The sequence below is a fragment of the Callithrix jacchus genome, chromosome 11 (assembly GCF_049354715.1).
Source record: "Callithrix jacchus isolate 240 chromosome 11, calJac240_pri, whole genome shotgun sequence".
In the NCBI taxonomy this organism is placed as follows: domain Eukaryota; kingdom Metazoa; phylum Chordata; class Mammalia; order Primates; family Cebidae; genus Callithrix; species Callithrix jacchus.
In genome coordinates, this window is record NC_133512.1 from 105720423 (window position 1) to 105748073 (window position 27651).

At 38.4% G+C, this 27651-nt stretch overlaps 1 protein-coding gene across 11 annotated transcripts in view; it reads right to left on the reverse strand.

The window, feature by feature from the left end:
- The window catches only part of AGK (acylglycerol kinase), a 148235-nt gene that overhangs the window by 23795 nt on the left and 96789 nt on the right, over positions 1–27651 (reverse strand). For all 11 annotated transcript variants that reach the window (XR_013524200.1, XR_013524199.1, XR_004728168.3 and 8 more), the window contains 7 exons: positions 27070–27102; positions 25682–25776; positions 15846–15915; positions 8551–8630; positions 5604–5661; positions 818–968; positions 310–407 (listed from right to left, as the gene is read on the reverse strand). Coding sequence is in view for 7 of the 11 variants with exons in the window: in XM_035254575.3 (XP_035110466.1) it covers positions 310–407; positions 818–968; positions 5604–5661; positions 8551–8630; positions 15846–15915; positions 25682–25776; positions 27070–27102 (585 nt within the window). In the remaining 4 variants the exon portion in view is untranslated. The remainder of the gene's footprint in view (positions 1–309; positions 408–817; positions 969–5603; positions 5662–8550; positions 8631–15845; positions 15916–25681; positions 25777–27069; positions 27103–27651) is intronic.

The following is a 27651-nucleotide window of genomic DNA, read 5'->3' on the forward strand; positions in this document are numbered from 1 at the left end:
ATTTTTTCCAGTGACAAATGGGCATAGTTAATTTTCATTTTTAAAGCCCTCTTACCCTAAGTTCTCTGAAAACCAATTAAGCAATGAGCAGAATATGTGATCACAGCCCCAGAAGCATTTATGCCACTCCCACAGGTGGTAGCTTCTCCCATTGCTGTTATTCCCTAAAAGCACACCATGGCCTTTCTCCTGCTATCTCCACAGGGTAAAAAAAAATAAAATAAAATAACGGAATTAGTGGGAGAGGACTATAGCTATTGTCACTTTTCCTAGTTACCAAATGCTTTTCTAATAAAAAAGCACACTTACCGTCAGGTCAAGCTGATTGTTCCGTGTTGTGATGGACAGTTCAATTGTGGACAGCTGCACATCTTTCCAGACCTCTGGGCTCACCTCTTGGGAAAGGGCTGTGGGAATCCATTAGATACAGGTCAGTTTCTTCCATTAACATTTCACCACCCACCACAGACGGCTAGTTGCTAGCTGCTCAGCTCAGCTTCTCAAGCCTTTCTGCTGACTCTTCGCCTTTATTTGTTTCATGCCTCTTATACATAGAGGTAAAAATGGCACCTCTGTGCCTAAAACATCACTACCAAAAGCAGTCACATGAACAGAAAGACTGTGCATTGAGACTGCTATGCCCATTGATGGGACACTACTTGGGCCTGCTCTGGTGGCACACAGAAGGATGAATTCAACGATCCCTGGAAGGCTTCTCCTGCTCTAGTTAAGTCTCTAAACCTGATTTTGGAGATCTACTGTAGGGCACTCCTAAACTGACCAGGGCCCTCCAATCTTCAGTCGCCACATTGCTCACCATCCTGTGGTTGTGCCCAGAAGGATGCAAGCCTTCGTAATATTCTCCTGTACAAAGAAGGCCTTTGTACAGGTGTCTCCTCTGGTTCACTGGGAGGTCTCTCTGTAGGTCCCGTGTACGAGATAGAGGCTTGATGAGTCTGAGGCCACTCCTTTTAATGTTGAAAGAGAAAAATTTTGTCATGCATCTACAGTTCCACTCTGGGAGTTTCTCTCTGCAAAGGTTATTTTTCTACCTATACGTGCTAGAAAGCGAACTAATAATCTCCTTTCCCTGGATGGAATACTCTCTAATTTGGAGCATGGAATCCTTAAGTTTTCTTTTCCTCTTAAAGCTAGATCTTAAAAACCATGAATTCAGCAAGTACTGCCTACACTGCTCCCCCTAACATGGACTAACAACCACCATTTACACTTGTCCAAAAGGAGGATGAATGAACACAGGGTCACCAGTAATAAATTTATCTTTGGCTTACAGATGGTGATGAAAAATGAAACTGATGAAATCCAGCTGCATCAAGTACTTACCTCACTTCTGGAATCTTATTCCACACGCAGGCCAGAATGGTTTACCCCAGGCTCACAATCCAGTCTGAGGCTTCTCACTTCTGCTTCAAAGCCCATCATCCTCACGCTCTAATTTTTTTTTTGGTCTTCTATGTCCTGGCATCCCAAGTCCAGTGTCATCCTGGATGACATCCTGACCACATGAATAATTAAAACCATACCCTAGCCTCTCAGCCCTTGACATCACCTGCAATTCGCCATATCCATCTATTTCCATGGCCACATCCTGGCCCCTAATGTCACCCAGAACTATTCCACTTTGGAAATCTAAAATTCTGAGATCCTACTCTCTAATCACATCCCATACTCTTGCGGTTGATTCTTTTATGTCCATTGTGTGTCTCAGAGTGAAATGCTTCCCTGTTCTCAAGTTTCCATGTGGTGAATTACAAAACAGTAGCAATACTGGCTTCTCTCACTCCACCACTTACTCACTCCTCCCCAAGTCTAGAAGGACCGGTGCATGGATCCAGCCCCTTCCTTTCTCTCTGACAGCGGCTATCTTTGCTTCAGGTATTCACTGTTTCTTCATGCAGTAAGCTTACTGTACTGGTCTCTGCCCTGAAGAAGCTGTTTCAACTGGATACATTCAGTTCACAGAATTAGGAGATCAGATAGAGACCACATATCTGTGCTCTGTCCTCCATTCCTGCTGACACTTACAAAGTTGATGTTTTGATCTCTATCTGCCTAGTTCCTGCATTTGTTTTCATACCTTGGTTCAAACTAAAAAGAAGAAGAGAGGGGTTTTACTGTGGCCCCTGAAGACCTAACTGCACCAAGTTTTCAATCACATTGAGGATTCTACTCCCTGCCCACTCATTTTCCCTCAGTGCCAAATTGATAGTCAATTACTCTAACTCGTTTTCTTTTTCCACTTACTCTTGGCCCTCCTACGTCTTTATTCTTCTATAATAATAAATCCTAAAAAGCCCCAATTATGGATCAGCCTTATCACTAAGTTCCTGTACTCTTACATCACGGCTCAGTATTTCTAGAGGAGAAAATGATACTCCTGCTGAGTATTAATACAGGGAAAAGCAGTCACCCAAAGGAGCATTAGTATCTTCAAATTGTTAACTGTTCATCCTAAGCCACCTCCTACTTTCATCTTCCTTCAGAGTCCCCCATACCACCACCCACTGCCTTTCTGACAGGATCACTTTGCTTCCTGTGCTTCAGTGAGAATATCAGGGATGTCAGTGAGAATACCTGAACCTTCTCTAATCTCATTTTCATCTGGACCTATCCTTTACTCCTCTCCTGTATCAATGCAAAAATAGGTCCCTTCTCCTGTCCAGGTACAATCCAGTACTCTGGATCCCATGCCCTTCTACCCGCTCCTGGATTTTGCCAATTCAGTCATGCTTTCTATCTCCTTTCTCCTCACCACTTCCTGTTCTGTCCTTTTGCTTCAGGCTAGAAACACATGGATGTTCTCCACTTTTTTTTTTTTTTTTTTTTGCCAATCAGTGTGAGCTTGTAAGGTTGCTCAGGTTAGCCTTGAATTCATGACCTCGCCTTCGCAAGCACCACGACATCCGGATGTTCTCCACTTTTAAAAACTCCACATTGACCCCATGTTTCTCTCAGTTTTGCCTTCCCTATCTCCTCTTCAAAGTCAGGTTTCTTGAAGGAGTAGCTTGGTCTTGCCGTCTCCACTTCTTTACATCACTTTTATGTCTTTGACTTTCTTCAACCTGGCTTCAGTCCCCACACTTTGGAGGCTGCCCAGCTTTTGGAGGCTGCCAAATTCAATGGATACTCCTCTTGTCTGTATATTTAAAGTCTTTGCTTTTGCTTCTTGAAACTCTTGGATTTTTCTTGAAATTTTCTCTTCTGTTGGCTTCCATATTAGTACTCTCACCTGCACTTTCTCTCAGCACTTCTCAGTCATTTTTAGTGGTTCTTTAAATGTTTATGACCCTTAGGGATATTCCTGGCCATCTGTACTCAATGGCAATTTCACCAAACCCAAACCCATGGTTTCAACACCACTCACACATTTATGACATCTGAATCTATTTCTTCTTCTTCTTCTTCTTTTGTTTTTTTTTTTTTTTGACAGTCTTGTTCTGTCACCCAGGCTGCAATACAGTGGCGTGATCGCCGCTCACCACAACCTCCACCTCCTGGGTTCAAGTGATTCTCCTGCCTCAGCCTCCCGAGTAGCTGAGATTACAGGCACGCACCACCACGCCCCGCTAATTTTTTGTATTTTTAGTAGAGACGGGGTTTAACCATGTTGGCCAGGCTGGTCTCGAACTCCTAACCTCGTGATCTGCCTGCCTCAGCCTCCCAAAGTGCTGGGATTACAGGCGTGAACTACTACATCAAGCCCTGCATTTGTTTCTATAGTCCAGACCTCTCTGCTGAATTCCAGACCTAAATCACAATTGTATCTTTGCTTGTCTGTACCACAGGTATGTTAAACTCAACAGATTAAATTGAAAATTTCATCTCTGTTAACAAACTTGATTTACACTAGTATTATCAACGTCAGTGGAAAACTCCAGTTACCAAACCGTAGTCCCTCATACCAGAAATATAATAATCCTATATTCTTCTGACTTTTGAGGTTCTAATTTAATAGCTCTTTAATCTATCTTCTATTGTCAATGGTCCCTGTTACTTCCTTAGTCTATATGTCACTTCCCACCTGACTACTTTAACAATCTTCTATCTAATGTCCTTGCCTTGAGCTACCCATGTCCTATCTGTTTTTCTGTTTAGAAAAAAACAATTTTTCTAAAATGCAAATCTGCTCCTGTCGTGCCTCTGCTTAAGACTCAGTAACTCCCCATCACTTTCAGGATAAAAGTCAAATTGCATATCAAAACCTGCCATAACCTGCCCTTACCTAACCCACTGGCTTCACTTCCTGCCATTTTACTGCATTAATCTTAATTAAGGGCCATGTCACACCACTGTGACTTCACACAGCATATTAAATGTCTCAAAATTTAGTGTAAGTGTCACCTCCCTTGGGAAGAGTTTCTGACCTTCATTAGTTTTAGATGCCCCTCCCCTCTGCCCCATCTAACTGCTGATTTACTTTGCCTCCCTCCCAGCACATGAATACTTCTTGAGGGTAGGAAACCTGTCTCATTTGACTTTGCATCCCAAGCATACATCAACAATTGTTTGCTGAATAAATGGTGGAAACAGTTTACATTCTCTCAGACTACCATTTAAATATGTAGCTACTCTGTTTCTTCCAAAATGCACTCACAACTTCACCAGTGAAATTATTCCCTTGAGGAATAACACATTTTATTAATCCCATTTGCCTTTGGTATATAAAGACCTTGCCCTCCCAAGTTCATTTTAAAATCATATACATTTAATTCTAGTACTTTAGTGATTTCAGTGTTTTACATTTAATTTTTTAATCCAGCTAGAATTTTTTTTTGAAAGGTAAAGCTATGTTTTCCAAATGTTTTGCTATGAACATATATTACTTTTATAATTAGAAAAATACTCAATAACTCTGAATATTAACATTGGAACCAAACTTCTCACTATATTCAGACCCCATCTGCCAATTTTCAGATTGGCCGGCCAAACTGAATATACCACTTTGATTTGCATAAAAGCTGAACATAGTCTGTAGTCCACAGTTAAAGATGACTTTTCTATTGCATTTTCACTAATAAACGTCGTTAGGCTAGTCTCTATGCCAGTATTTTTAATTGTATAGTAGAGTAGCAATGCCCAACAGAATTTTTTTTGATAATGAACATGTTTCATATCTATACTCTTCAATGCGGTAACCGCCACCCATATTTAGCTAGTATAGTTTGAAACCTACTGATATAAACACAAACCTGTACAATTAGATATTATATATTCAGATACAAATCTTCCATTCATTTCCAGGTACTAATATAGATAATCATAACAAATAATTGGTGAGACATATGTCATTAGGTTAAAGTTTGTCTGGCAAGAGAGTGAATTAATGGCAAAGGGAATTAGAATGCTAAAGAAAAATTAAATATGGGTTTGCTAGTGGAGGAAATGAGTTGGTAGATGACAGGTGATTCCTTATCAAAACAGGAACGCTTTCTGTATTTTTATTTAATCAAACATGCCCCGTTTTAGTGTTGAAGCATGTCACATTCATCTCTAGCAAAAAAATAAAAAATATACCAAATACACTTATCACAGAGAAACAACAAAATAACACGGCACATTTCTACACCGTAAATCACATTTACCTTAAGAGTGCTGAAAAAGTGGGCTGCTTTGGTTTTTAGAGGACCAAGATACCAGTACCTGTGAAAAGACAGAGGTAAAAATCAGATAAGAATGTTAAAAGAACCATCATGTGACAGACCATTCATGGCAGACAATACATTAGAATTCCATCTCTGCTATGAGTGGCTATTCTGGTAGCTAGGAGATTATGGCTTAGTATAAAAGAGTATTACATTCAATTTTAAATCCACATTTTGATGCCTTGTCAAGCTATAGGTAATTAGTTATACAGTAAAGATTCCTGCAATTTATGAGAGATATAGAACCAGGCTCCTTGAGTCACTAAATTCACAACATTCTTTAAACCATAAAATACGGTTCCGTATAGAGTTGTCCCTCAGTCCAAAGTCTGCAGATGTTCAAGTCCCTGATATAAAATGGCACATTTGCACATAACCTGTGTACATTCTCTTGTATATTTTAAATCATCTCTACATTGCTTATACCACTTAATACAATGCCTACACGTCACTATTTTCATGGATTCAACACAGTACTCGGCGTGCAGCAAATTCAAGTTTTGCTTTTTGTAACTCTGTGGAATTTTTTTCCCAAAATATTTGCTAGCTGCATTTGTTTGCATCTATGGATACAACGGGCTAACTGTACCTTCAAACGAGCAATGAGTAAAGGATGATAAAGCCACACTAAGATGCAAACACCGCATGCTCTGATGTGCTGATCCCAAGCTGAATGTACACCATGTCCTCACACACACAAATGCACATACACACACTTAGTTAAAATGTGTAAACCAGCATGATTTCACATTATTCATTTTGTACAGCTTTAAAATGGCAAATGTTAAATCTGGGAATAAAGAGAATCTATCTATTGCATATTGCTAAATACGTAAAAGCTACTGGAGAGAGGAAGACACCTAATTGGAATTAGAAAATGGCATAAAGTAGATTCTTCTCTTAAAACTTGTCTCTGTTAACAAATCACTCAACGTTGACTGCTCTCTATTGATTCTGATCATATACCTTTATTTAGCACCTACCATGAATGAGGAGGAAATGAAAGAAATATGAAATATAAACTTCCCACCTTTGAGAGCCTACGATTTGAGAAAATAAGGCCTGAATAAGTAAAAGAAAAACAAAGAAAAGCATAACCTGATCACTACTTATTGGTAAGGGGAATCAAAAAGAGACAAAAAATCATTAAGGGTCTAAAATCCTTGGAGAAGCCATGCTTATAAAATGAAGGGCACAGAATAAAGTCAGGGCACAAAACTTAGAGTATGGGAAATAGGATAACAGCCAGAGAAAGAGGGAAAAGCTTAGAAGTAAAGATGCATAATTGCATAATTAGGGGTGATGACAGATAAGTTGGGCCTGGAATATCAGAAAAAGAGTTTAGATGTAATCCAAGAGGGAATGCAGAATCTTTCTAAATGATTATTTAGGCTAATACTGTGCTACAACTAATGAGGACTTTGATCATCTGATTTTTTGTGTTACTGTTTTTTAAAATTTACTTTAAATTTGCTGCTTTTCCTAGTTAGCCAAGTAGAAGATCATCTCAACTCAGGCAATTACCTTGTAAATTTTCCTCAGTTCCCTTCATCTCTACCAATAGTAAAATTTGCCACTGTCCTTGTAGTCTTCCTATAGCCAGCTAGGAAATGGCTTCTCATATCTCTACATTGCTTTCTTAATACAAAGAGCAACGCTGTGAATGGGCCTAGCCAAGGTAGTACATGATAACAATCAGAATTTTTAAATTCTTGTTCAGAAACCAATCGAGATATGGGGCAAGTATATAAAATAGTCCTCCAAGCGCTGACCTGTATTGTGTTTTATTGCTGCTTGACACAGTGTGGAAAGCAGTTTGTCCTAACCAGACTTTTTTAGGGAAAGCTAAGCAGTTCCTCTTGGTGAGCTGCTGGAATCTGAGATATCAGTTCAAACCCAAGGTAACTGTGGAATCCCATAATCATGGCACACTTGCACATAAAAAGATGTGAAATACTTAAGAATGCAATGTATAATATAACATGGTAATATCTCTCTGACATTCCACTGTCAGGAATTTCGTTAGTAAGAATAATAAAGTGAACAAAGTGAGAGGAATTTCTGCTAAAGCTGGCCTGTGAAGTGAAAGCAGTTTCTTGAGAGCTACATGTGAGATCGGTCACAATTCATTTAAACCATACTCAAACTGTAAGCCCTCGACTTTAAGAAAAGGTAAAGAGAAAATGCCACCCACGAGGTATGAAGCGAATCTCATGCGGTGTCCCCTCCAGTCCTCCTCAGCAAGCCCTTGCCTACTTTACCTCTCCACAGCAACTGGAACATGACACACCCTCTCTCCAAGACCAGACTTTCATTGTGCACAATGGATTCTCCAAAAATAAGTCAATTCCCATGAAAAGCCAGTGCCGGCCCTCTAATCAGCTCCTCGACAGGCCCGTTTCTCCCGTCTCACAGCACAGTCAGGCGCCGCCTTTATTCCTTCTCTAAGAGCGGCGGCCTGTGGTCTGCCAATCTGTGAGGCCTTCACAAAAACGCCTCTCAGGAAAGTCATCCGATTGCAACAGCTCCATAAGGCTGTAGCCCAGGCAGTGCCTTCCACTTGGTACCCAGCTAAGCAGCTGCAGGCTGACATGCAATCCAGTTCTTCCTGTACCCTAGCTTGAGCCTAACCTATGCTCCACCACTGTGTCTAAAAATAGAGACATACCCTTCTCCTCTTCAGCTACCGCCCAGCTAGTGTCGAGGAAACTGCAACTTTCCCCAGCCTTTCTGCATATGGGACTGTTCCTACCTCCACTATTCACACATAGTTCAACCTCCACACCCCCAATTTTATTCCCAGGTCACTGTGAGTTAAAACCTGAAAGGCAGGGACAGAATAAGATTGTTTTAGAAAGCATCGCACATTGATATAGCAATCCTTTACTTGCTAACTTTGACGCCAGCATCTCTGAAGGATCCCCATCGAAGGCCGGTCATTGCAAACACAGGCTGTTCCTTTTCACCCTGGAGGTTAAATACATTTCGTTTAAATTCATGATTACAGTCACTCACTGGGGATTCTTTACATGTAAGTACTCAGCAAATGTTCATGACCTACTTTTCATCAAACCAAAATTCTAAAAAAGTATGCTCCAACTTTAAAGATATTAACCCTGTGAGTGGTCAGTAAAAGTACTTACATAAGTCACACGGTAATATGAAGCTAATTTTTTTTTTTTTTTTTTTTTCTGAGACAGAGTCTTGCTCTGTTGCCAGGCTGGAGCGCAGTGGCAGTCTCGGCTCACTGCCACCTTCGCCTCCCGGGTTCAAGTGATCCTTCCGCCACCGCCTCCCGAGTAGCTGGGACTACAGGCATGTGCCACTACGCCTGGCTAATTTTTGTAGTTTTAGTAGAGATGGGGTTTCACCATGTTGGCCAGGATGGTCTGATCTCTTGACCTCGTGATCCACCCGCCTCAGCCTCCCAAAGTGCTGGGATTACAGGCGTGAGCCACCGCGCCGGGCCTATGAAGCTAATTTTTACATATTAGGTTTCATGAATCTGCTGGCGGGGGAACATACTGTCATACTTTGGACTGTACATTAGGGAGTACCTAACTGTGTTGCTTCAGGTCAGCTAAAATTTCTTTTATTTCATGTACTTGTCCAAGGCAAAGATAATTTAAGCCTGCATTCTCCTTATAGGATCAAGAGCTCTTAAGTCAGATCAGAATCCTGGTCCTCTAGAATGTTTCACCTGAATATCTGAAAATACAGTCAAAAATGTGTTACAAAAAGTCAAAACAAAAAGTGATTTGGATTTAGTCCAATGTTTTATGGCCAAATATTGCATATTTTAATCAGTGAGTTTCTAATATATCAGTGAATTAAACAATATAGAGAAAAAATATACAATACAGCCAATGTCCCTAAGAGTTTATGCTCCACACTGACCCTTCCTTTAACTGATAAATAATCTAAGTACCAGGATTCTAAATGGAATTTTTCCTGTAGCTCAGAATTTCATCTAAAGTCTAAACGCTGAAAACTGACAGGCACCCAGGCGCCCCCCCGCACCCACCCGACATTCCCCAGTTTAAAGAGAGCTACCAAATACTACCTAAGACTCCACAGAAGTTGCTAAAAGCGGGCAGAACCAGCTTGATTCCTCCCACAGCCAGTACAAGCAGAAGAGTAGGAACTGGAGGCAAATCCTGGCAGTGCAAGTCGCTGCCTGGAGAAAGCATGCAGTCTTCTCCGCAAGGGAAAGAGTGCTTCCCTCAGTACGACCTTCACTTCCGTTTCCACTAGCCAAAAGCAAGTCACCTGCTTTGGAATGATGAGAATCAGAGAAATTTCTAGGAGAACCAAACACAGTAAGAGAAGCCTGCAAGGAAGGGACACTGGCCTCTCATCCCTTTATCTAGTATCTGCTCGTGCAGTAGACTTGCATTTTCACTCTCTGTACCTGCTCTAGCAAGGGACAAGGGAACCAGAGAGAAATGACGGAGAACAAAGGAGAAGGTGCAGCAACTCACTGGCTGGTACAGCAAGGACATAGTAGTTTTCTGGGTGCCTAGTGGAGACTGGGGAATATAGCATGGCTTTGAGTCGTCTTGACAGTTCTCCATCTAAGATCCTAGCCCAGGGGTGATAGTACCCAAGCAGTCAGAAGCTGTGGAGAGAGCCAAGCCTGGATGTTCTCTACAGGAAGCTGAAAGAAGTGGAGCTAGAACAGACCTCTAACATCAGAAAACTATGTATGCCGTGGGGAGGAAGCCCAAAGAATTCACACTGGACTGTGCTTGGCCTTGAAGGCCTTTGAATGACTTCGGTGTTATTCAGAGATGCGAAGCTGTTGAAGGGCTCTGGGCAGAGAAGCGCCGTGCTCTAACTTCCGACCATACACTGGCTGTTGTGCTGCCCACAGACTGTAGGGAGGCAAGGGCAGCGGGAATGATAAGAGCTAGAGGACTCCTGCAATGATCCAGACAAAAGATGAAGCAGCTGGAACCAGAGTTCCAGAATAGAGGCAAGAAACAAAGCTTGATTTTGGACATATTTTGGAGATAATAGAAACAATATAATTTCTTGACTGACTGGGGGAGTCAAATATGACTCTGGAATTTTGGGGTATAGTAAGTGATGATTTTATCAAAGTATAAGTGATCATTTAAAGACTGTATTATTTTTGGCTGGGCACGGTGGCTCATGCCTGTAATCCCAGCACTTTGGGAAGCCAAGGTGGGTGGATCACGATGTCAGGAGTTCAAGACCAGAGTGGCCAACACGGTGAAACCCTGTCTCTACTAAAAAAATACAAAAGTTAGCTGGGCATGGTGGCTCATGCCTGTAATCCCAGCTACTTGAGAGGCCGAGATAGGAGAACTGCTTGAACTGTAAGGAGGTTGCAGTGAGCCGAGATTGCGCCACTGCACTCCAGCCTATGCTACAAAGCGAGATGTCATCTCAAAAAAACAAAATAAATAAAGACTGTATTATTTCTTAGGAATGTTACATGCTGATCACTAAAGATTTATAAAATGGTATAATAACGTAGAACAATTATTTTGAAGTAAGAATCCTCACAGAATACCTAAGTGATCCTAGGCAGGTCACTTAACTTTTGAACATTGGCTTCTGCCTCTGAAAACAGGGTCATCTTTTGCTTAAAACTAAAACTTCTCTACATTATCTCCTATGAGTGTATAAAGGGCTATCACCACTGTATCCTCCCCTGCTAGCAGTGAGTGACCAATAGTAAATAGAATTTATAATAAATATAATTTTAAAATTACTATTTTTAATCATAAAATGAGGCGACAGAATAATCTCATAAAGCTTTTATATCAGCCAAAAATATCCCTACTCTCACTGGAATTTCACAAACGTCACCTCTCATGTACCTGAAGACAGGTAAGTTTTTACTCATCCACTCAATATTGCTGGAACCCCGACTCAGCCAAGCATGGTGCTGGGAGTTGAGGACGCACAGGTGAACAGGCTAACATACTCCCTGCCTCCAAGTGCTTACATTCCCTCCCTAGCCTTTATGCTCTCCAAGCTAAATGTCTAGTCTTTCCATTGTTCTGCTATGATTTTACAGCCTCATTATCTTGTTTACTCAACCCCCTCTGATGTTTGTCCCTCTTAATTCTATGATCTAGAACTGAATCTCAATATTATCTAAATTAAATCCCACTTAATGCCTTCACCTTAACAAAACTGCTAAGTAAGTATAATAGTGTGATAAGTTTTTATACACCAGGCTTCTGATTTATATTGAGATACCTAGAGTATTAGGGAAGTAGGTACAACTGTACAATGCGGGGGGGCAGCTAAGGAGATGGATGGTCAAGGAAAACATAATATAAATTTTAAAACAAAACATGAGTTATTTTTAATTGATAAATCACACTTGTATATGTTTATGGGGTACAATGTGATTTACATGTGTATGAAATGTGGGATGATTAAATCAAGCTGATTAAATATTCATCACCTAATTTACTTATCTTTTTTGTGGATAAGTAAATTAGGTGATGAATATTTTTTTGAGACTTTTGAAGTTTATTCTTTTAGTTATGTTAAAACATACATTATTATCTACTATAGTCACCCTGCTGTGCAATAGATCTCAAAACTTCTTCCTGCTATCTAACTGCAACTTTGTACTATTTGGCCAGCATTTAAAAAGCAAGGTACCCAGATTAGGGGAAGCTGGAAAGCTCTGGAAAGAAGAGAAAGGAGAGAAGAAGGTGATTCTAGCCTAAGGGAGAGAAACAACAGTATGTGTCCATAGCAGCATTTCCTCAAATGTCATAACTTGTTAACAAGTGTTATGTCTGAGGATGTGGCTGCTGCTGCTACTGCTGCTGCTGACAGAAGATTCCATGGTGAAATAATCTGGAAATAATCTGGAAAATACCAAACTTACTTGGTTTGAAGCAAGTTATGTTTACTGCAGTTCTTAGAGTCTTTAATATGTTGTTTTGTTTTGTTTTTTTGAGACGGAGTTTCACTCTTGTTAACCCAGGCTGGAGTGCAATGGCGTGATCTCGGCTCACCGCAACCTCTGCCTTCTGGGTTCAGGCAATTCTCCTGCCTCAGCCTCCTGAGTAGCTGGGATTACAGGCACGCGCCACCTGTAATGCCCAGCTAATTTTCTGTATTTTTAGTAGAGACGGGGTTTCACCATGTTGACCAGGATGGTCTCAATCTCTTGACCTCGTGATCCACCCGCCTCGGCCTCCCAAAGTGTTGGGACTACAGGTGTGAGCCACTGCGCCCGGCCTGAGTCTTTAACATGTTAATGTACATTATGTATTTCCAAAAGAGGAAGCATAATATACAGCCTTCCTGAGATGTTAATTATGCACCCCTTCTCTGGGAGGACATTTTTGTGTAATTAATATTTCTTGATAAATGCTATTTTAAAGCATGTAGTATAGGCAAGACGTGCTGAGATAAGTACTTGAGGCTTGCTGGCTGATCCTCTAACCCTGTTTTCTCTTTCTTCATCTCAGGGGAAGAATTTTAGGAATATTCTGTTAGAATTAAATAAAAAGCCTTGTCATCTCAAAGTTCCACTGATGTGGAATGCTATGTCCTACCAAAAGGTGGGAATGGCTGTGGACAACAGGAAATGAACAATCACGGCAGAATATGTGTGAGCAGATCTAGAAAATAATTAGTATTCCAGATAGGCATAGGGCTGTCAGGATTCAGAAGAGCCCTGAGGACCAGTCATGGAGAGACTAGTCCCTGTTGGGGTATAGATGAACACAGAAAAAATAAGGAAGGTCAGATGACAGACAAAGTAGAAGCCAATAACAGACAAAGTACCACTGTATCTGAACCCACTGAAGGTCTGGGTAGATGGTCAGGTTATAAGATAGATGGGTCGGTAAACAAAACAAAACAAAAAAAGAGAAAGACAAGCACATGGCCACATCTTCACAGCAAAGGAGATGTGCTGCCCCAATTCACAGATTCCCCTAGAAAGAGTAAATCCCTGGGAGAAAATGACCTAGGGTTTGTGGAAGAAAATAACTGAGTGAGCTGGATGAAATAAACACGTAAAGAACACTGAAAAGAAAGCAAGTCCTACAAACCAGATAGATGCCTAATCTAGAAATTTCAGATTCTAGATCAGGAAGAAACAAAGTAGAAGGCGCTCTAAAGCAGTTCTGAAGCAGCTTCAAGCATCATCTAAAGAGTATGATCAGAGCCACGGTCTAAAAAGGAGTCCATGTAATTAGCCAGGAATGACAAATAGGGAAAAGGGAAAGGTTCTAACTCCCCATGAACTCCCCTCTATGCCTTATTTGGTTCTGGGTTGGCAGAGTCTTAAAGAGTCTAGATGAAAAAACAGAAAGAAAAAGCTAGAAAGAATTCCATAAACCTCCCCAGTAACTACTCTAAAGTCAAGTATCAGGCATTACAGGTGTCTGTTTATATGGGAAAACTGCTCTTCAGAAATTACGGAATGGTGCCAACTATAATGCCACCTGGACAAAGCAGTTAAGTGGAAAAACCAACAGACCATGAGAAAGAAAATCTGAATTCCAGTTACATCTCCGGCACAACTAGTCATAATCAAAGGATTCTTTTTTTCCCTAACCTGTCAAATGAAGATACAAATCTCACCTTGTCTTCCTCACCGAGTAGGAGATTCAAGTGAAATGTGAACACAGATTGAGCAATGAAAAAAGCTAAAGATAAGGCATTATTATTGTTTCCAAGGACTATTCTTTTTTATCTTTGGAGAATCTTCAGACATATATTTAATGGGGTTTGGTTGTTCTTTAAATAAGAAAAATGTGGTATCAGGCTTTATCTATAATGCTTGTAGTACAAGGCTCTGTCTATAATCTTTTCCCCCATATTCTGAAATTAATTTTCAGAAATAAAGGAAAAAATAGAAAATGTATCCAACTTAGCGGGGTTCCTCAGAAACCAGAGTAGAGGCTGCGTACTACATTTTCTAAGAACTGATTTTTAAAGTTTTCTGCTTCCTGGGTTGTGTCATCAATACACAGAGCGTGTGGTAAATTTGACACTGGTTTCATCAACTCACAAAGTCAGTATATTTCAAAGAAAAACATAAAGGAGATAAGAGACATTTAAATATAAGCACAGCAAGAATTTCCAGTTAAATCTCAGATACTCTGAGATGCATTACTTCTAACACATATATAAGAAAGAATAAATCAGTTATTAAGAGATGTATCCTGCTGTACCTCCTTTGGTGATAACAGTATTTTAAATAATATATTATATTATTTAAATCTGTATAGTACCTTTCCTAGGCTGAAATTTCAGCATAGCCATCCTATTTTGTGAAAACAAGTTAGCTTTATTATTTGCTGAAAGAGCAACTGCAATTTAAATCACTTTCATCATGACCAATGACGTCGTGGTGAAGAGTCCAGACATCAGTGCATGAAGAAGAAAGGAAAACAAAATTCATGGGGCCCCAAGACAATTACAACAGTAACATCAAAGATCACTGATCACAGATCACCGTAACAATACAGTAATGATAAAAAAGTTTGAGATATTGTGAGAATTACCAAAATGTGGCACAGAGTCATGAAGTGAGCACATGCTGTTGGAAAAATGACACTGGTAGTCTTGCTTGGGGCACGGTTGACACAAATGTTCCATTTGTAAAAAGCACAATATCTATGAAATGCAATAAATCGAAGTATAATAAAACGAGGTACGTCTGTATAACGAAGAGGTCAAAGATAAGGTCTGAAACCCATCAATCAAAAAGTAGTTAAAATTAGCCAGTTGTGGTGGTGGCCGTCTGTAATTTCAGCTGCTTGGGTGGCTGAGGGAGGAGAACCCCTTAAACCGGGGAGGCTGTAGTGAGCTGAGATCGTGCCACTGCACTCCAGCCTGGGCAACAGACAGTGACCCCTTCTCAAAAAAAGAAAAAAAAGTAGTTAGGTATACTTAACACTACTGAACTGTACACTTAAAAATGACTACACTGATAAATATTATGTTTTTAGCCACATTTTAAAAATAGGAGCAAAAGCATATTAATTAGCGGTAACTAGAATTAACAGGTAAAATTATTTTCTCTAGGGAGTAATACTTGGGGTAGGAATGGAGGAGCAACTATTTTTTTTCATTGTAACCTCATTTGAACTGCTACATTTGATTCTCTTTAACATGTAACTGTGTATTACTTTCATAATTTTTTCAATATGTAAAGAAAAGATCTACCTTGATCCGCAAGACATCAAGTGGAACTGTCTCTCCTTTCACAATGGCAAGCGTGGCATCAGTAATATGTCTAAAAGAGAGAAGGAAATGATCACATTGCAAAAAACAGGCAACGTCTCCCCCGCAAAACTGCCACATGCACTCAAAGCACACACTCAAATACAATCTCGCTCTCTTTCCTGCTCAAAGTAATGGTAGCTTAGATTAGAGCAGAACGTAGTATGAAGAATTACTGACACAAATACGGTGAAAGGCTCTGATAGGGACTCAGAGAGAAAGCTTTGGCTAGAAGTTCATACAAGGCACTGCTCATTTATTCATTTAACATTTACTGAGTCTCTATGTTGTACCTGACCCCTATTTGCCATTGGAAAATATGATACTTAAATAATAACAACATTTTTTATTCATTGTAAGAAATTCAGGCATTTGCAGAAACAATATTCTTGCTCTAGAGCCAGAAGGGTAACTAAAGGGTGGGGTTTATTATAGTTATCTTAGCAAAATATAATCCAGAATCAGAGACATATTTCTCTTATTTTCCAGGACTGCTAGGATGCACTTCATTTTAATTGCTGAGTCTTTTTAACACAGACTGTTCTTATCTACATTCTGATAGTCATTTGGGAGCCTATAGCTTAAAAAATATATTCATCAAAAGGCATGTACTATTGACATCTATGTAGCACATGTGAAACTATGCCAGGCTTGGAAGCAGTTCTAGAGTTTGCAATTTATTAGATCCAGGGTTAGACATACATAAACATACAACAGATAGTCCATAAAAGAAATTTTAAATCAGCAAGTGGCTACACAGTAAGATACGCTGTCTCTCGGAGCAGAGAAAATGAGCGCACCCACACCACACGCTTCCTTGCCCGGTGTGCCCACCCCTCCTGGGAACAGTCTGCAGTCTGTGCATGGCTGGCTAGTCTCTTCCTTCAGATCTGAGCTGAACCATCACCACCTCAGAGACCTATCCCAGCCAGCCTAGAGGTATGTCTTTCCCTAATCTCTATCATTGAACTGCTCTCAAAACTTTCCACAGCAGATACATCACAATTCATGATACGTATTTCTTTATTTACTTTACCATCTGTCTCCTCTGGAGATCGAAAGTTCTACAAGGTTAGTGATAATTTACACCCATTTATTGACCAATATAAAAACCTACACCTAGCAAAGTGCATGGCACATAATAGGCATTTAATATTCACTGAATGCATTATTTTATTCTATAAAATTTCCAGCATATAGAAAAGTATAGATGATTATGCCATGAACCCATACATTCCTCATCCAGCCTTCAGCAATTACCAACTCATGGCAAAACTTATTTCCTTCTATATCCGCCACTCATTGCGCCTATCCTCTATCAATTAAAGCAACCCTAGGTATCTTCACACTTCATCCATAAATTATTCATTATGTACTCCAAAAGACAAAACCTTTTTTAAAAAAAGTGAAATACCATTTTCATACCTAAAACATTAAACAATTCATTTATATCAAAATATACTTACTCAATGTTCAAATCTCCCCAATTAAAGCATATGTATTTTAGTTTCTTTGTTCAAATCAGGATCCAAATAAGATGTAGTAATTGCAACTGGCTTATAGGTTTCAGGTTTCTTCCAATTTATAGATTCCCTTTCCTCTTCTCTTCCATACTTGAGGAAACAGGTTGTTTATATTACTGAGTTTCTAAGGTTTGGATTTTACTGATTGTATCCCCGTGGTATTAACATGCACCTCCATTCCTTGTACTTTCTGAAAATCTTATCTAGAATAGAAAATCTGTAACGTGTTCAGCCTTAAGCTTTTGGCAAAAATACTCCACATGGTGGTATGTACTTGCACCACAAGGTACTTGATATCTGCTGTCTCTTCTTTTGTGATGGTGGAAATGATCAATAATCACGGTCTACATGGATTAATTAACAGACTTGCAAACTGGTAATTTTTAAATTCTATTATTCCTTCCAGTTTATTATCTGGTCTGCAAAGAGAAACTTTCTTTCATTAATAATTTGGATACCCTGAAATATAGGTCATATAAGAAAGTCAGAATACTTGATTTTTAAACTTTTTAAAAATCAGTTTTCAAAATAACACATTGATTTCCTAGTATCCTCCGAAAGTGACCAGTTTTTCATTTTTATTCACCTGTTACCTCATTCAGTGATTTAAAAATATTTGATATATCTTAATACATTACAGTTATTTGCCTTATTGATATTCAAATTGTCCCAAATCAACGCATTTTAATGGTGGGACACAGGGTCAATATACAATTAGAATGAACAATGAGAAAGAATAACCACAGAAGGGCCATAGCAATGTTATTCAAACTAAGGAGAAACTAACAGCCCTTCCTTAATGCTTACTTAAGCAAGTAGAATTATCTAAGTTTGAAATAACTTCTGTAATTTTCTTAAACCTTTTTTTAAGACTTCATTTTCTTAGAGCAGTATTAGGTTCATAGCAAAATTGAGGAAGGTACAGAGATTTCCTGTTTATCCCTATCCCACATATGCACAGCCTTCTCCAGTATCAACATCCCCACCAGCACGGTATATTTGTTACAATTGATGAACCTACATTCACACATCATTATCACCCAAAGTCCACAGTTTGTAACACAGGAACAGAAAACCAAACACCGCATGTTCTTGCTCATAAGTGGAGCTGAACAATGAGAACACGTGGACACAGGGTGGGGAACAACTCACACCAGGGCCTGTTTGTGGGGTGAGTCGGGAGGTGGAGAGCATCAGGACAAACAGCTAATGCATGTAGGGCTTAATAGCCAGGTGATGGGTTGAGAGGTGCAGCAAACCACCATGGCACAGGTTTCCCTACGTAACAAACCTGTGTGTTCTGCAAATGTATCCCAGAACTTTAATTTAAGAAGTCCATAGTTTGCACTAGGGTTCACTGTTAGTCTTCTACAATGTGTGGGTCCGGATAAATGTATAATGATATGTATACACCATTAGAGTATTTCACACAGAGCATTTCCACTGCCTTAAAAATCCTCTGTGTTCCAGCTTTTCATACCCTAACCTTAACCCTTGGCAACCACTGATCTTTTTATTTTCTCTATAGTTTTGCCTTTTCCAAATGTCATACAATTAAAATCATCCAGCAGATAGCTTTTCAGACTGACTTATTTCACTTAATAACATGCATTTGAGGTATTCTCATATTATTTCATGACTGGATACCTCAATTCTTTTTTTTGTTGGATATATTCCATTGTCTGAATGTACCACACTTTATCAATCCATTCAACTACAGATTAGTTTTTCTTGTGAGTTTTGGCAAATTGTGTCTTTTAAGGAATTGGTCCATTTCATCTAGGTTATCAGATTTGTGGGTATGAAGCTGTTCACACTATTCCTTTATCATCTTTTTAGTGTCCATAGTATTGAAAGTGATAGCCTCTGTAGTGATGTCCTCTCTTTCATTTCTAGCATTAGTAATTTGTATCCTTTTTTCTTAGCCTGACTAGAAGCTTATTGATTATACTGAACTTTTCAAAGCACCAGCTTTTGGTTTGATTTAATTTCCTGTTTTCAATTTCATTGATTTCTGATCTAATTTGTATTATACTCAGCCCTCCACATCCGTAAGTTCTGCATTCATGGATTCAACCAACTGGATTAAAATTATTTTTTTAAACACTGTATTGTAGACTTTTTCTTGTCATTATTCCCTAAACAATACAGTACAATTATTTACATCATATTAGGTATTGTAAGTAATTTAGAGGTGACTAAAATGTATGGGAAGATGTGCATAGGTCACAGGCAAATGTTACTTCATTTTATATTGGAAACTTGAACATCTGTGGATTTTGGTCTCTGTGGAAGGTCCTGGGACCATACCCTTCTTCTCTTTGCTTTTTGCTTTTCAGACTTTCTACTGAGGTATCATTCAGCTCACAGATCCTTTCCTCAGCTATGTCCAGTCTACTAGTAAGCCTATCAAAGGCATTCTTCATTTGTGTTAGTATCTTGGGTTCTTTCTTAGGACTTCCATTTCTCTGCTTACCGTGCCCATCTGTTATTGCATGCTGTCTACTTTATCCATTAGACTCTTTAGTGTCTTAATCATCGTTTTAATTCCCAGTCAGCTAATTCAAACATCCTTACCACATCTGCCTCTGAGGCTTGCTCTGTGTCTTTGAGTCATATTTTTTGCCTTTTAGTATGCCTTGTAATTGGTAGTCTGAAATGACATACCGGGTAAAAAGCACTGCTGTAAATAGGCCTTTAGCAATGTAGGAGTAATGTGTGAAGGGAGGGGAAGCAATGACTAGGTCTTAGGCTTTAATGAGCCTACGTCTCTGGACTTTGAACTTCACCAGCGTTTCTCAGTTTTTTTCTGTTCCCTTAGGTGGGACAGATGGCTAGAGTGGGCTGGAATTGGCTTTTTCCCTTCTGCCACATGAAAGGCTAGAGCTGACTAGAATTAAGTATTTCCCTTCCCCAGGCAGCTGACCATTGAGAATACTCCAACAGGTTAGGCTCCGGTTAACTTGTTTCTCCCGAGGCCAGGCCTTGTTAAGAAGAATAGAATACTGTTGGCATATTTCAAAATGGTTCCTTTCCCCTACCAGTGCCAAAAGCATAAGGCAATTTTTCTCTGATATTGTGAGCTCCTGGAGGTATACCTCATGATACTGTGGGGGGCTCCTTATGACTGTATCGCAGTAGACCGGGACTCCTCTCAGAGCTGATCGCACTGAACTTCAGCAGTTTACCAATTACAGCTCAGGTTTTCCTACCCTGGCACTGGTTTCCAGTGTGTGTCTCATTAAGTCAAAACCCCCTGTATTTGTCTCTCCAATCTTGTGGGCAGCAGTTTGCCCTATGTCCTCCTTTATTCCTCAGATAGAAGAAGAGATGTTGAGTTTTCAGGCTGTTCAACCTTTTATTGTCAGGACAAAGTGGAAACTTCCAAGCTCCTTACATGTGGAACTGGAAACTGGAAGTGTAACTTCTTTCTTTAAAGTTAGATTAATTAAGGTATGATATATACACAGTAAAATTCATACTTTTAGGCAGTGTTTTACACATTTTGACAAATGCTGCAGTCATATAACTACCACCATGACGAATATATATAACATTTTTAACATCCCAAAAAGTTCCTTCATAACCCTCTGTATCCAGTACACTCCCTGCACCTTCTGCTCCTGACAACTACTTTGTTTTCTGTGTCTACAGAAACCTAAGAAACCTAATGCCTTTCCCAGGATGTCATAAAACAGAATTGAAAAGTATGAAGCCTTTCCAGTTCAGCTTTTTCCTCTTAGCATGAGCTTAAGGTTCATTTACACTATTGGCTGTAATATTGTATAGACTATCAATATTCCACTGTATGGATGTACTGTAATTTGTTTATCCATTCACCAGTTGATGGACGTTGGCATTGCTCCCAGTTTTTGGCAGTTAGGAATAAAGTTACTATAAATATTCATGTATAGGTTTTCATATGGACATATGTCCTCATTTCTTTTGGAAAAATACCTATAAGTGTGATTGCTGCTCATATGATAAGTATATGTTTAATTTTATAAGCAACTGCCAAACCATTTTCTAAAGTGACTACCATTTTGTATTGGCACCAGTGATACCCAAGAGTTTCAGTTGCTGCACGTAGTTCTCAGGTTTTTGTTTCTTTGTTTCTTCTTGTTTATGCTATCCTCATAGATGTGTAGTGGCATCTCATGGTAGATTTAATTTGCATTTCCCTAAAGTCTAAAGATTTTCTTCTAGAAGCTTTACACTTTTATGTTTTATATATAGGTTTACAATCCATTTTGTGCTAATTTTTATATATAGTGTGAGGTATGGGTTGAAGTTTGATTTTTGTATCCAATACTATTTGTTGAAAAAACTGTCTTTTCTATTACACATTGAATGGCTTTGGTGCCCTTGTTGAAACATCAATTGTCCGTGTGTGTGGGTCTAATTCTGGATTCTTTCTTCTACTGATTTATGTCTCTTGTTTTGCCAACACCACATTGTTTTGATCACTGTAGCTTTAGGATAAGTTTTGGAATTAGATAGAGTAAATCCTTAAACTTTGTTCTTTTTCAAAATTATTTTGGTTATTTTACCTCATTTTTCTTTATAAATTTTAGATTCAATTTGTCAATTTCTACAAAAAGCCTTATGAAATATTGATTGGGATTGTATTGGATTTATATATCAGTTTGGAGAGAATGACATCTCAGTACTGAGCTTTGCAATCCATGAACAAAGAAGTGTCTACTTAGGTCTTCTTGATTTCTCTTTTCAGTGATTTGTAGTTTCCATCATATAAATCTTACACATATTTTGTTAAATTTATCCATAAGTATTTCATGTTTTTTGTAAAGGCATATCAGTGTTAGTTTCCTATTGCCTCTATTGTTACATAGCTATATTTTGGAAAAATAAATCTTGTAATTATGATTAATAAAGTAAAATAATTATTTTGTCTAGAGTTTAAGTACAACTACAAGTAGAAATAATTTAGAAAGTACTTTAATTTCCATTCAAAAAAGGACAGTTCCTAATCAAATAGGGCCCCTCCTAATCTATTCTGCTATGTGCAGACCTGGTTGATACTGTGAATTTTACAGAAATTGTTGCCATCCCATGGTAACTGATTTAAATGACTATAAAACATTCTTTCCTTTTTTAAACAACAACAAACAAAATTTTCCAGGTGAAGCAGCTAGCAATAGAACAGAGACTTATCTGTTTTGATTTATATTTGGTTTACTTATAGAATCTAGAATCAGTAATTGTAGTCAACGTATTTGTTATTTACTGTTTGTCCCCCCAAATGAATTTTTAATAAAATGAATAAAGTCTTCACTGTATCAGATACTTTACTATGCATAATTTCACTTACCTAACTAGACCTATTTCAGCTTTTATTTTTTGAGACGGAGTTTCGCTCTTGTTACCCAGGCTGGAGTGCAATGGCGTGATCTCGGCTCACCGCAACCTCCACCTCCTGGGTTCAGGCAATTCTCCTGCCTCAGCCTCCTGAGTAGCTGGGATTACAGGCATGCACCACTATGCCCAGCTAATTTTTTTCTATTTTTAGTAGAGACAGGGTTTCACCATGTTGACCAGGATGGTCTCCATCTCTTGACCTCGTGATCCACCTGCCTCGGCCTCCCAAAGTGCTGGGATTACAGGCTTGAGCCACCGCGCCCAGCCCTATTTTAGCTTTTTAACAATCTTCTGAATTAAGTACTACTAGTGTGCATTTGATAAACGCAGGTAAGAAAACTTAAGTTTAGAGAGATTGAACAAAATTACCAAGAGGACAGAGCCAGCATGTTACAAAATGAAATGCATGTCTCCAAAGATGTGCTATCTTAACCTGTAAGGCTGCTTTGGAGGTATCAAACGGGTATCAATGGACTGCCAAAGAAAATGTCCACATTTAAAATCTGGGTGCTCTATAGCCCTTCCCATCAGTGTGGTCAGGACTAAGTGTAAACACTTACAGGAATCAAATCCACCTAAACCAGTGTTTCTAACAAAGGTAGGTACAACTTAAGATACTTTAAAATCCCAAGATATATACATGGACTCAAATGCTTGGATTAAACTCTGGGTTCCCTAATAAACAAGTTGAAACGATTATACTTTCTCATGTTTCTCTATCACCTCATTTTACACCATTTTTTCTCTCCAGTATAGAGATGCTACTTGGGAAGGAGGTAGCAGTTTAGAATATGAGTTTTAGTTTAGGAGAAAGTAAGTAGCATGCTCACAAGTTTAAGGTCATTTGATATGAATATATCAACTCTGAAAAAAGCTATCAGAAAGGATCCTAAAGTGCTGTACTTACTCTGAACAGTATTTAACACATTGAGAGATTTAGTAAATGCCTTTGAGAGGCTGACCTTAAAAAAACAAATAAAAAATATTGCTGTAACTCAGAAAGTCTTTTCACATCAAATTTCTTTCCTAAATTGCTTGGCAGAAGACAGCTAAAATTGCAACCTGTAATTCATCATTCTCCTGCCAATAACTAAAAGTTCTAAATAAAGCAGCACTGTAGCATGGAAGAGCACTTTTAGGATTATTTACTTGCAACATTCCAAATTCAAAATTCTTTTTTCGTCTGTAGTAACTATGGTACAACAAATCTTGACAGCAGTGCAAAAAGCAAAGCCTTGTTCTTTTTAAATAGCCTTAGGCATCTGCCATGTTATGAGGCCTACAGAATTCTTAACTCAGGACAGACTTACTTGATTACCTAGGAGCCCTGGGGTATGCTCATAAATTAAGTTTTATAAATTTTTAAATTATAAATAGCAGCAGCAACAACAGTAGTTTAACTACAAGGGAAAATCAGTTCCCCCTAAACTGAAGACTCTCTCAGACCCCAGAGGTTGCCACACTCTGTGTAAATTAGCTTTTGGACAGGCAAGGGGTTCTCCAAGGATAATGATCTACCGCTGGGTCAATGACATATGCTATTTGAAATACTGGCTAAAGCAATTCAAAAAAATCTAAACTGACACAAGGGGAAAACAAGCTCTCTAATGTAACCAACAACTGAACCAGAGGATTCATTTTGGAGAAGTAAAAATGTGAGCAATTAACTGTCATTATCTACTGCCCTCCAGAAATTCTAAACTGGGAATAAAAAGTATGACCAACTGCCATGGCCTCTCCTATAACTGGGCCTCAGGATGGCTAATGAATAGCTGAATGATCCCCATTATATTAAGATTTGAAGCATGAAAGAAGTTTGAATGAAGGTCTGATATATATCTATGTGTATGCCTAGTGTTTGGAAAAATGGACCAAAGTGCTTATTAAAAATATATATAGAATTGTTAAAAGATATACAGTTGACTCTTGAAATTACAACAGCAAAAATAAATTCACAAAAGCCAGCCTAATGAAAGAATTCCAAAGCAGAAAAAAAAATCTAAACCCAAACAAAAAAATCACTTGAGTATTATTGTTAATTCTAGAAGATCATAACCAGAAAAATCAAGAGAAAATTTTTATTAAATCATGCAACAAATATTTATTGACTTTCTCCAATGTGTCCCAAAGCTTACATTAACCATCAGACAGCTGATCTCTCGGCTATCTCTCCACTTCTTTGGGTCTTCTTGACAACTATTAGCTTAAAATGATGTTACTAATCACTGTCAGAGCTCAAATTCAAGATTCTTATCTTCTTGAAAGAGCAAAGCTTTGTTTACATAATGCTTTCAAGAAAAAAAGAATAATAACAATTTGCTTGGCTCCCAGAAACACTGTTAGATTCACAGCAATTTCATTTGGATGTCAGGGCTATACTGCTTTCCCTGTCTACTTTGTCTACACTGCCTACCACCTTAGGTATTCCCAAAGGATGTGGCTGTATTTACTTGTTTTAGCTATTTTTAATATCAAGATGATGAAGCCAGAGCTCTGGTTCAATCTTCACAAGGGACTTGCTATTTGTCATCGTGTATACTTAAAGCAAACAAATGATCAGTGCAAATCTGTCTTCATTAAACAATCTTAGGATGTACAAACACAGAAACAGTTTGGGTCAGGGATATTATCTTCACAAGTGACAAAAAGGATATCAAGTATTCACCTCCCTACCTGACCCGGAGACTTCTTCTAAGAGTCCCACAACCCAGTCGGAAAACTTCCCAGTGAACTGAAAGGTTGAACTCTGATGTAGGTCCTCTTAATTATTTGAAGTTTAAGGCTATCAAAACTCAAAACAGTTATAGCATACACATAAATTTTTCATTCCCAGGCTCGCTCACCCACAAATGCTAATTCCCCACATTGACAACCTACTGGACTTTGTTTCCACTTTCGGCAAAGAGGGTATGACTCAAACTGCTGGTCTCTCCCAGTGGGATAAATCCAATGGGAATCTTACTGAAGGTAGCCTGGGGTGTGGGGGGAAGAAGAGGAAAGTGTTATTGTTATGATCAGAAAATCAGGCTTAATGGAGAAGCACAGGTGTGTCCACTAAAACAAATAATTGATCCTGTATCTGCCTCCCCATCTCCTTTCCCACATCCCTAGACCAGTAATCAAATACAGCTAGGTGGGCAATTTCTAACAAAGCAGTCAATGAAAACAAAATGACTCAGAATTTGGAAGAAATATTTATGTACTCATTAATGACATCTGTTTGAAAGAAATTTGGTTAAGATAATGAGGGTTTTGAACATATCAGATTAATGCACTAGTACAACAGAGATAGTATTATGTTGTCACACTATTTGATAAAGTTGAAGATAAAATTCAACTAAAAATGTCTACCATTTATACAGAGACCAATGACAGGTGAAGGTGCTTTATAAACTATCTTAAGTACAAATAAGGCAAAGAGAATAAACAAGTTCAAGTAATAGATGGTACTGACATCCCAGTTTACTTAATTAAATGTCACACATACAATAGATATTATAAGGTTCAAAACAATTCTGAGCACAATCTACAATTACCAAAGGGCCTGAGAAGGATCTTCTAACTATTGTACAAAAGTACAAAAGATAATGCTACCAAAACACCCATATGCCCACAACCTAGATTTAATAAATGTTAACATTTGCCTTTTTGCTTTGTATGTTTTAAGAAATAAAATGATAGAGATAAAATGAAAGTCCCTCCTAAACCTATTCTCCTCTCTCCCTTCCCAGAGGAGACCATTATCCTGAGGCTGGTGTGATTCCTTTCCATCCACATTATTATTCTTTTGCTACATATCTAGGGATCCATTAACAATACATAGTATTGTTTTCTGAATTTTAAAACTTCACTGAAATGCATAACATACCTGAGCAACCTGCTGTTTTTATTCAATGCTTTTGAGATTTAACAATGTAGATACTTATACACCTAGTTCATTCATTTTAACTGTTAAATGACTCCCACTATATGAATATAGCACAATTTATTTATTAAAAAGTTCTTTGAAGAAAAGATTCCACAGTAAAATTTTAAATAACCATTGTCAAGTTATTGGATGCCATCATTTACCAAACCGGAAAAGTCCCCATGGGTTAACATACGTGTCCTATGACATGGGTAGCAGTATTTTCTTTTCTAAAATTCAAGAAAGCACAACTTGTGCCCATTTTAAAACACAGAGAAAAAAGTAAAAGAAAGAAGAGCAAGAAAAAAGAACAGAAAAATAAAAGTTAAAATGCAATTACTCTTTCTCTAAAGCTCACCTCATCTGTTCGTCGAAGAACTCCAGTAACAACCTACAAATACAATAAAACATTATTATAAACAATATGTATTTCCTTTATAATCAAAGAACTGGATTCAATTTTCATAGACCATAACCTTATTCCTGTTTTCTTCTTAGAAGCTCTGTTAAAAGGTGCATTGGATCTTAAAACATAGAGTATTCTCCAGTACAATCAGAGCTAAATTAGATTGTATTTTTGACCTAGGATCAACAAAACAACAAAGGCTAAGATAAAATAATTATTTAAAACTCCAAGTTGTATTAGTAAAAATATATTTTAAGTTCTATAAATGTGATATATACATCAATTATACAAAAAACCCTAGTTTACTACTATAAAGTTCACATACAGGAGAAAAGCACTTTGCTACACTCAGAGAGTATGCACCCAATAGTTCTTATTGACAAATATCAAGGATAGTATTCTTGTAAAAACTGTGAAAAATACCTAAAGAAAAAAAAATTCTCCTAATCCCATCATAACCAATTATTAATCACTTGTTTATTTTTTGCTATATTTCCCTCCAATCCCCTTCCTAATCAGCAGTGCATATTTTTA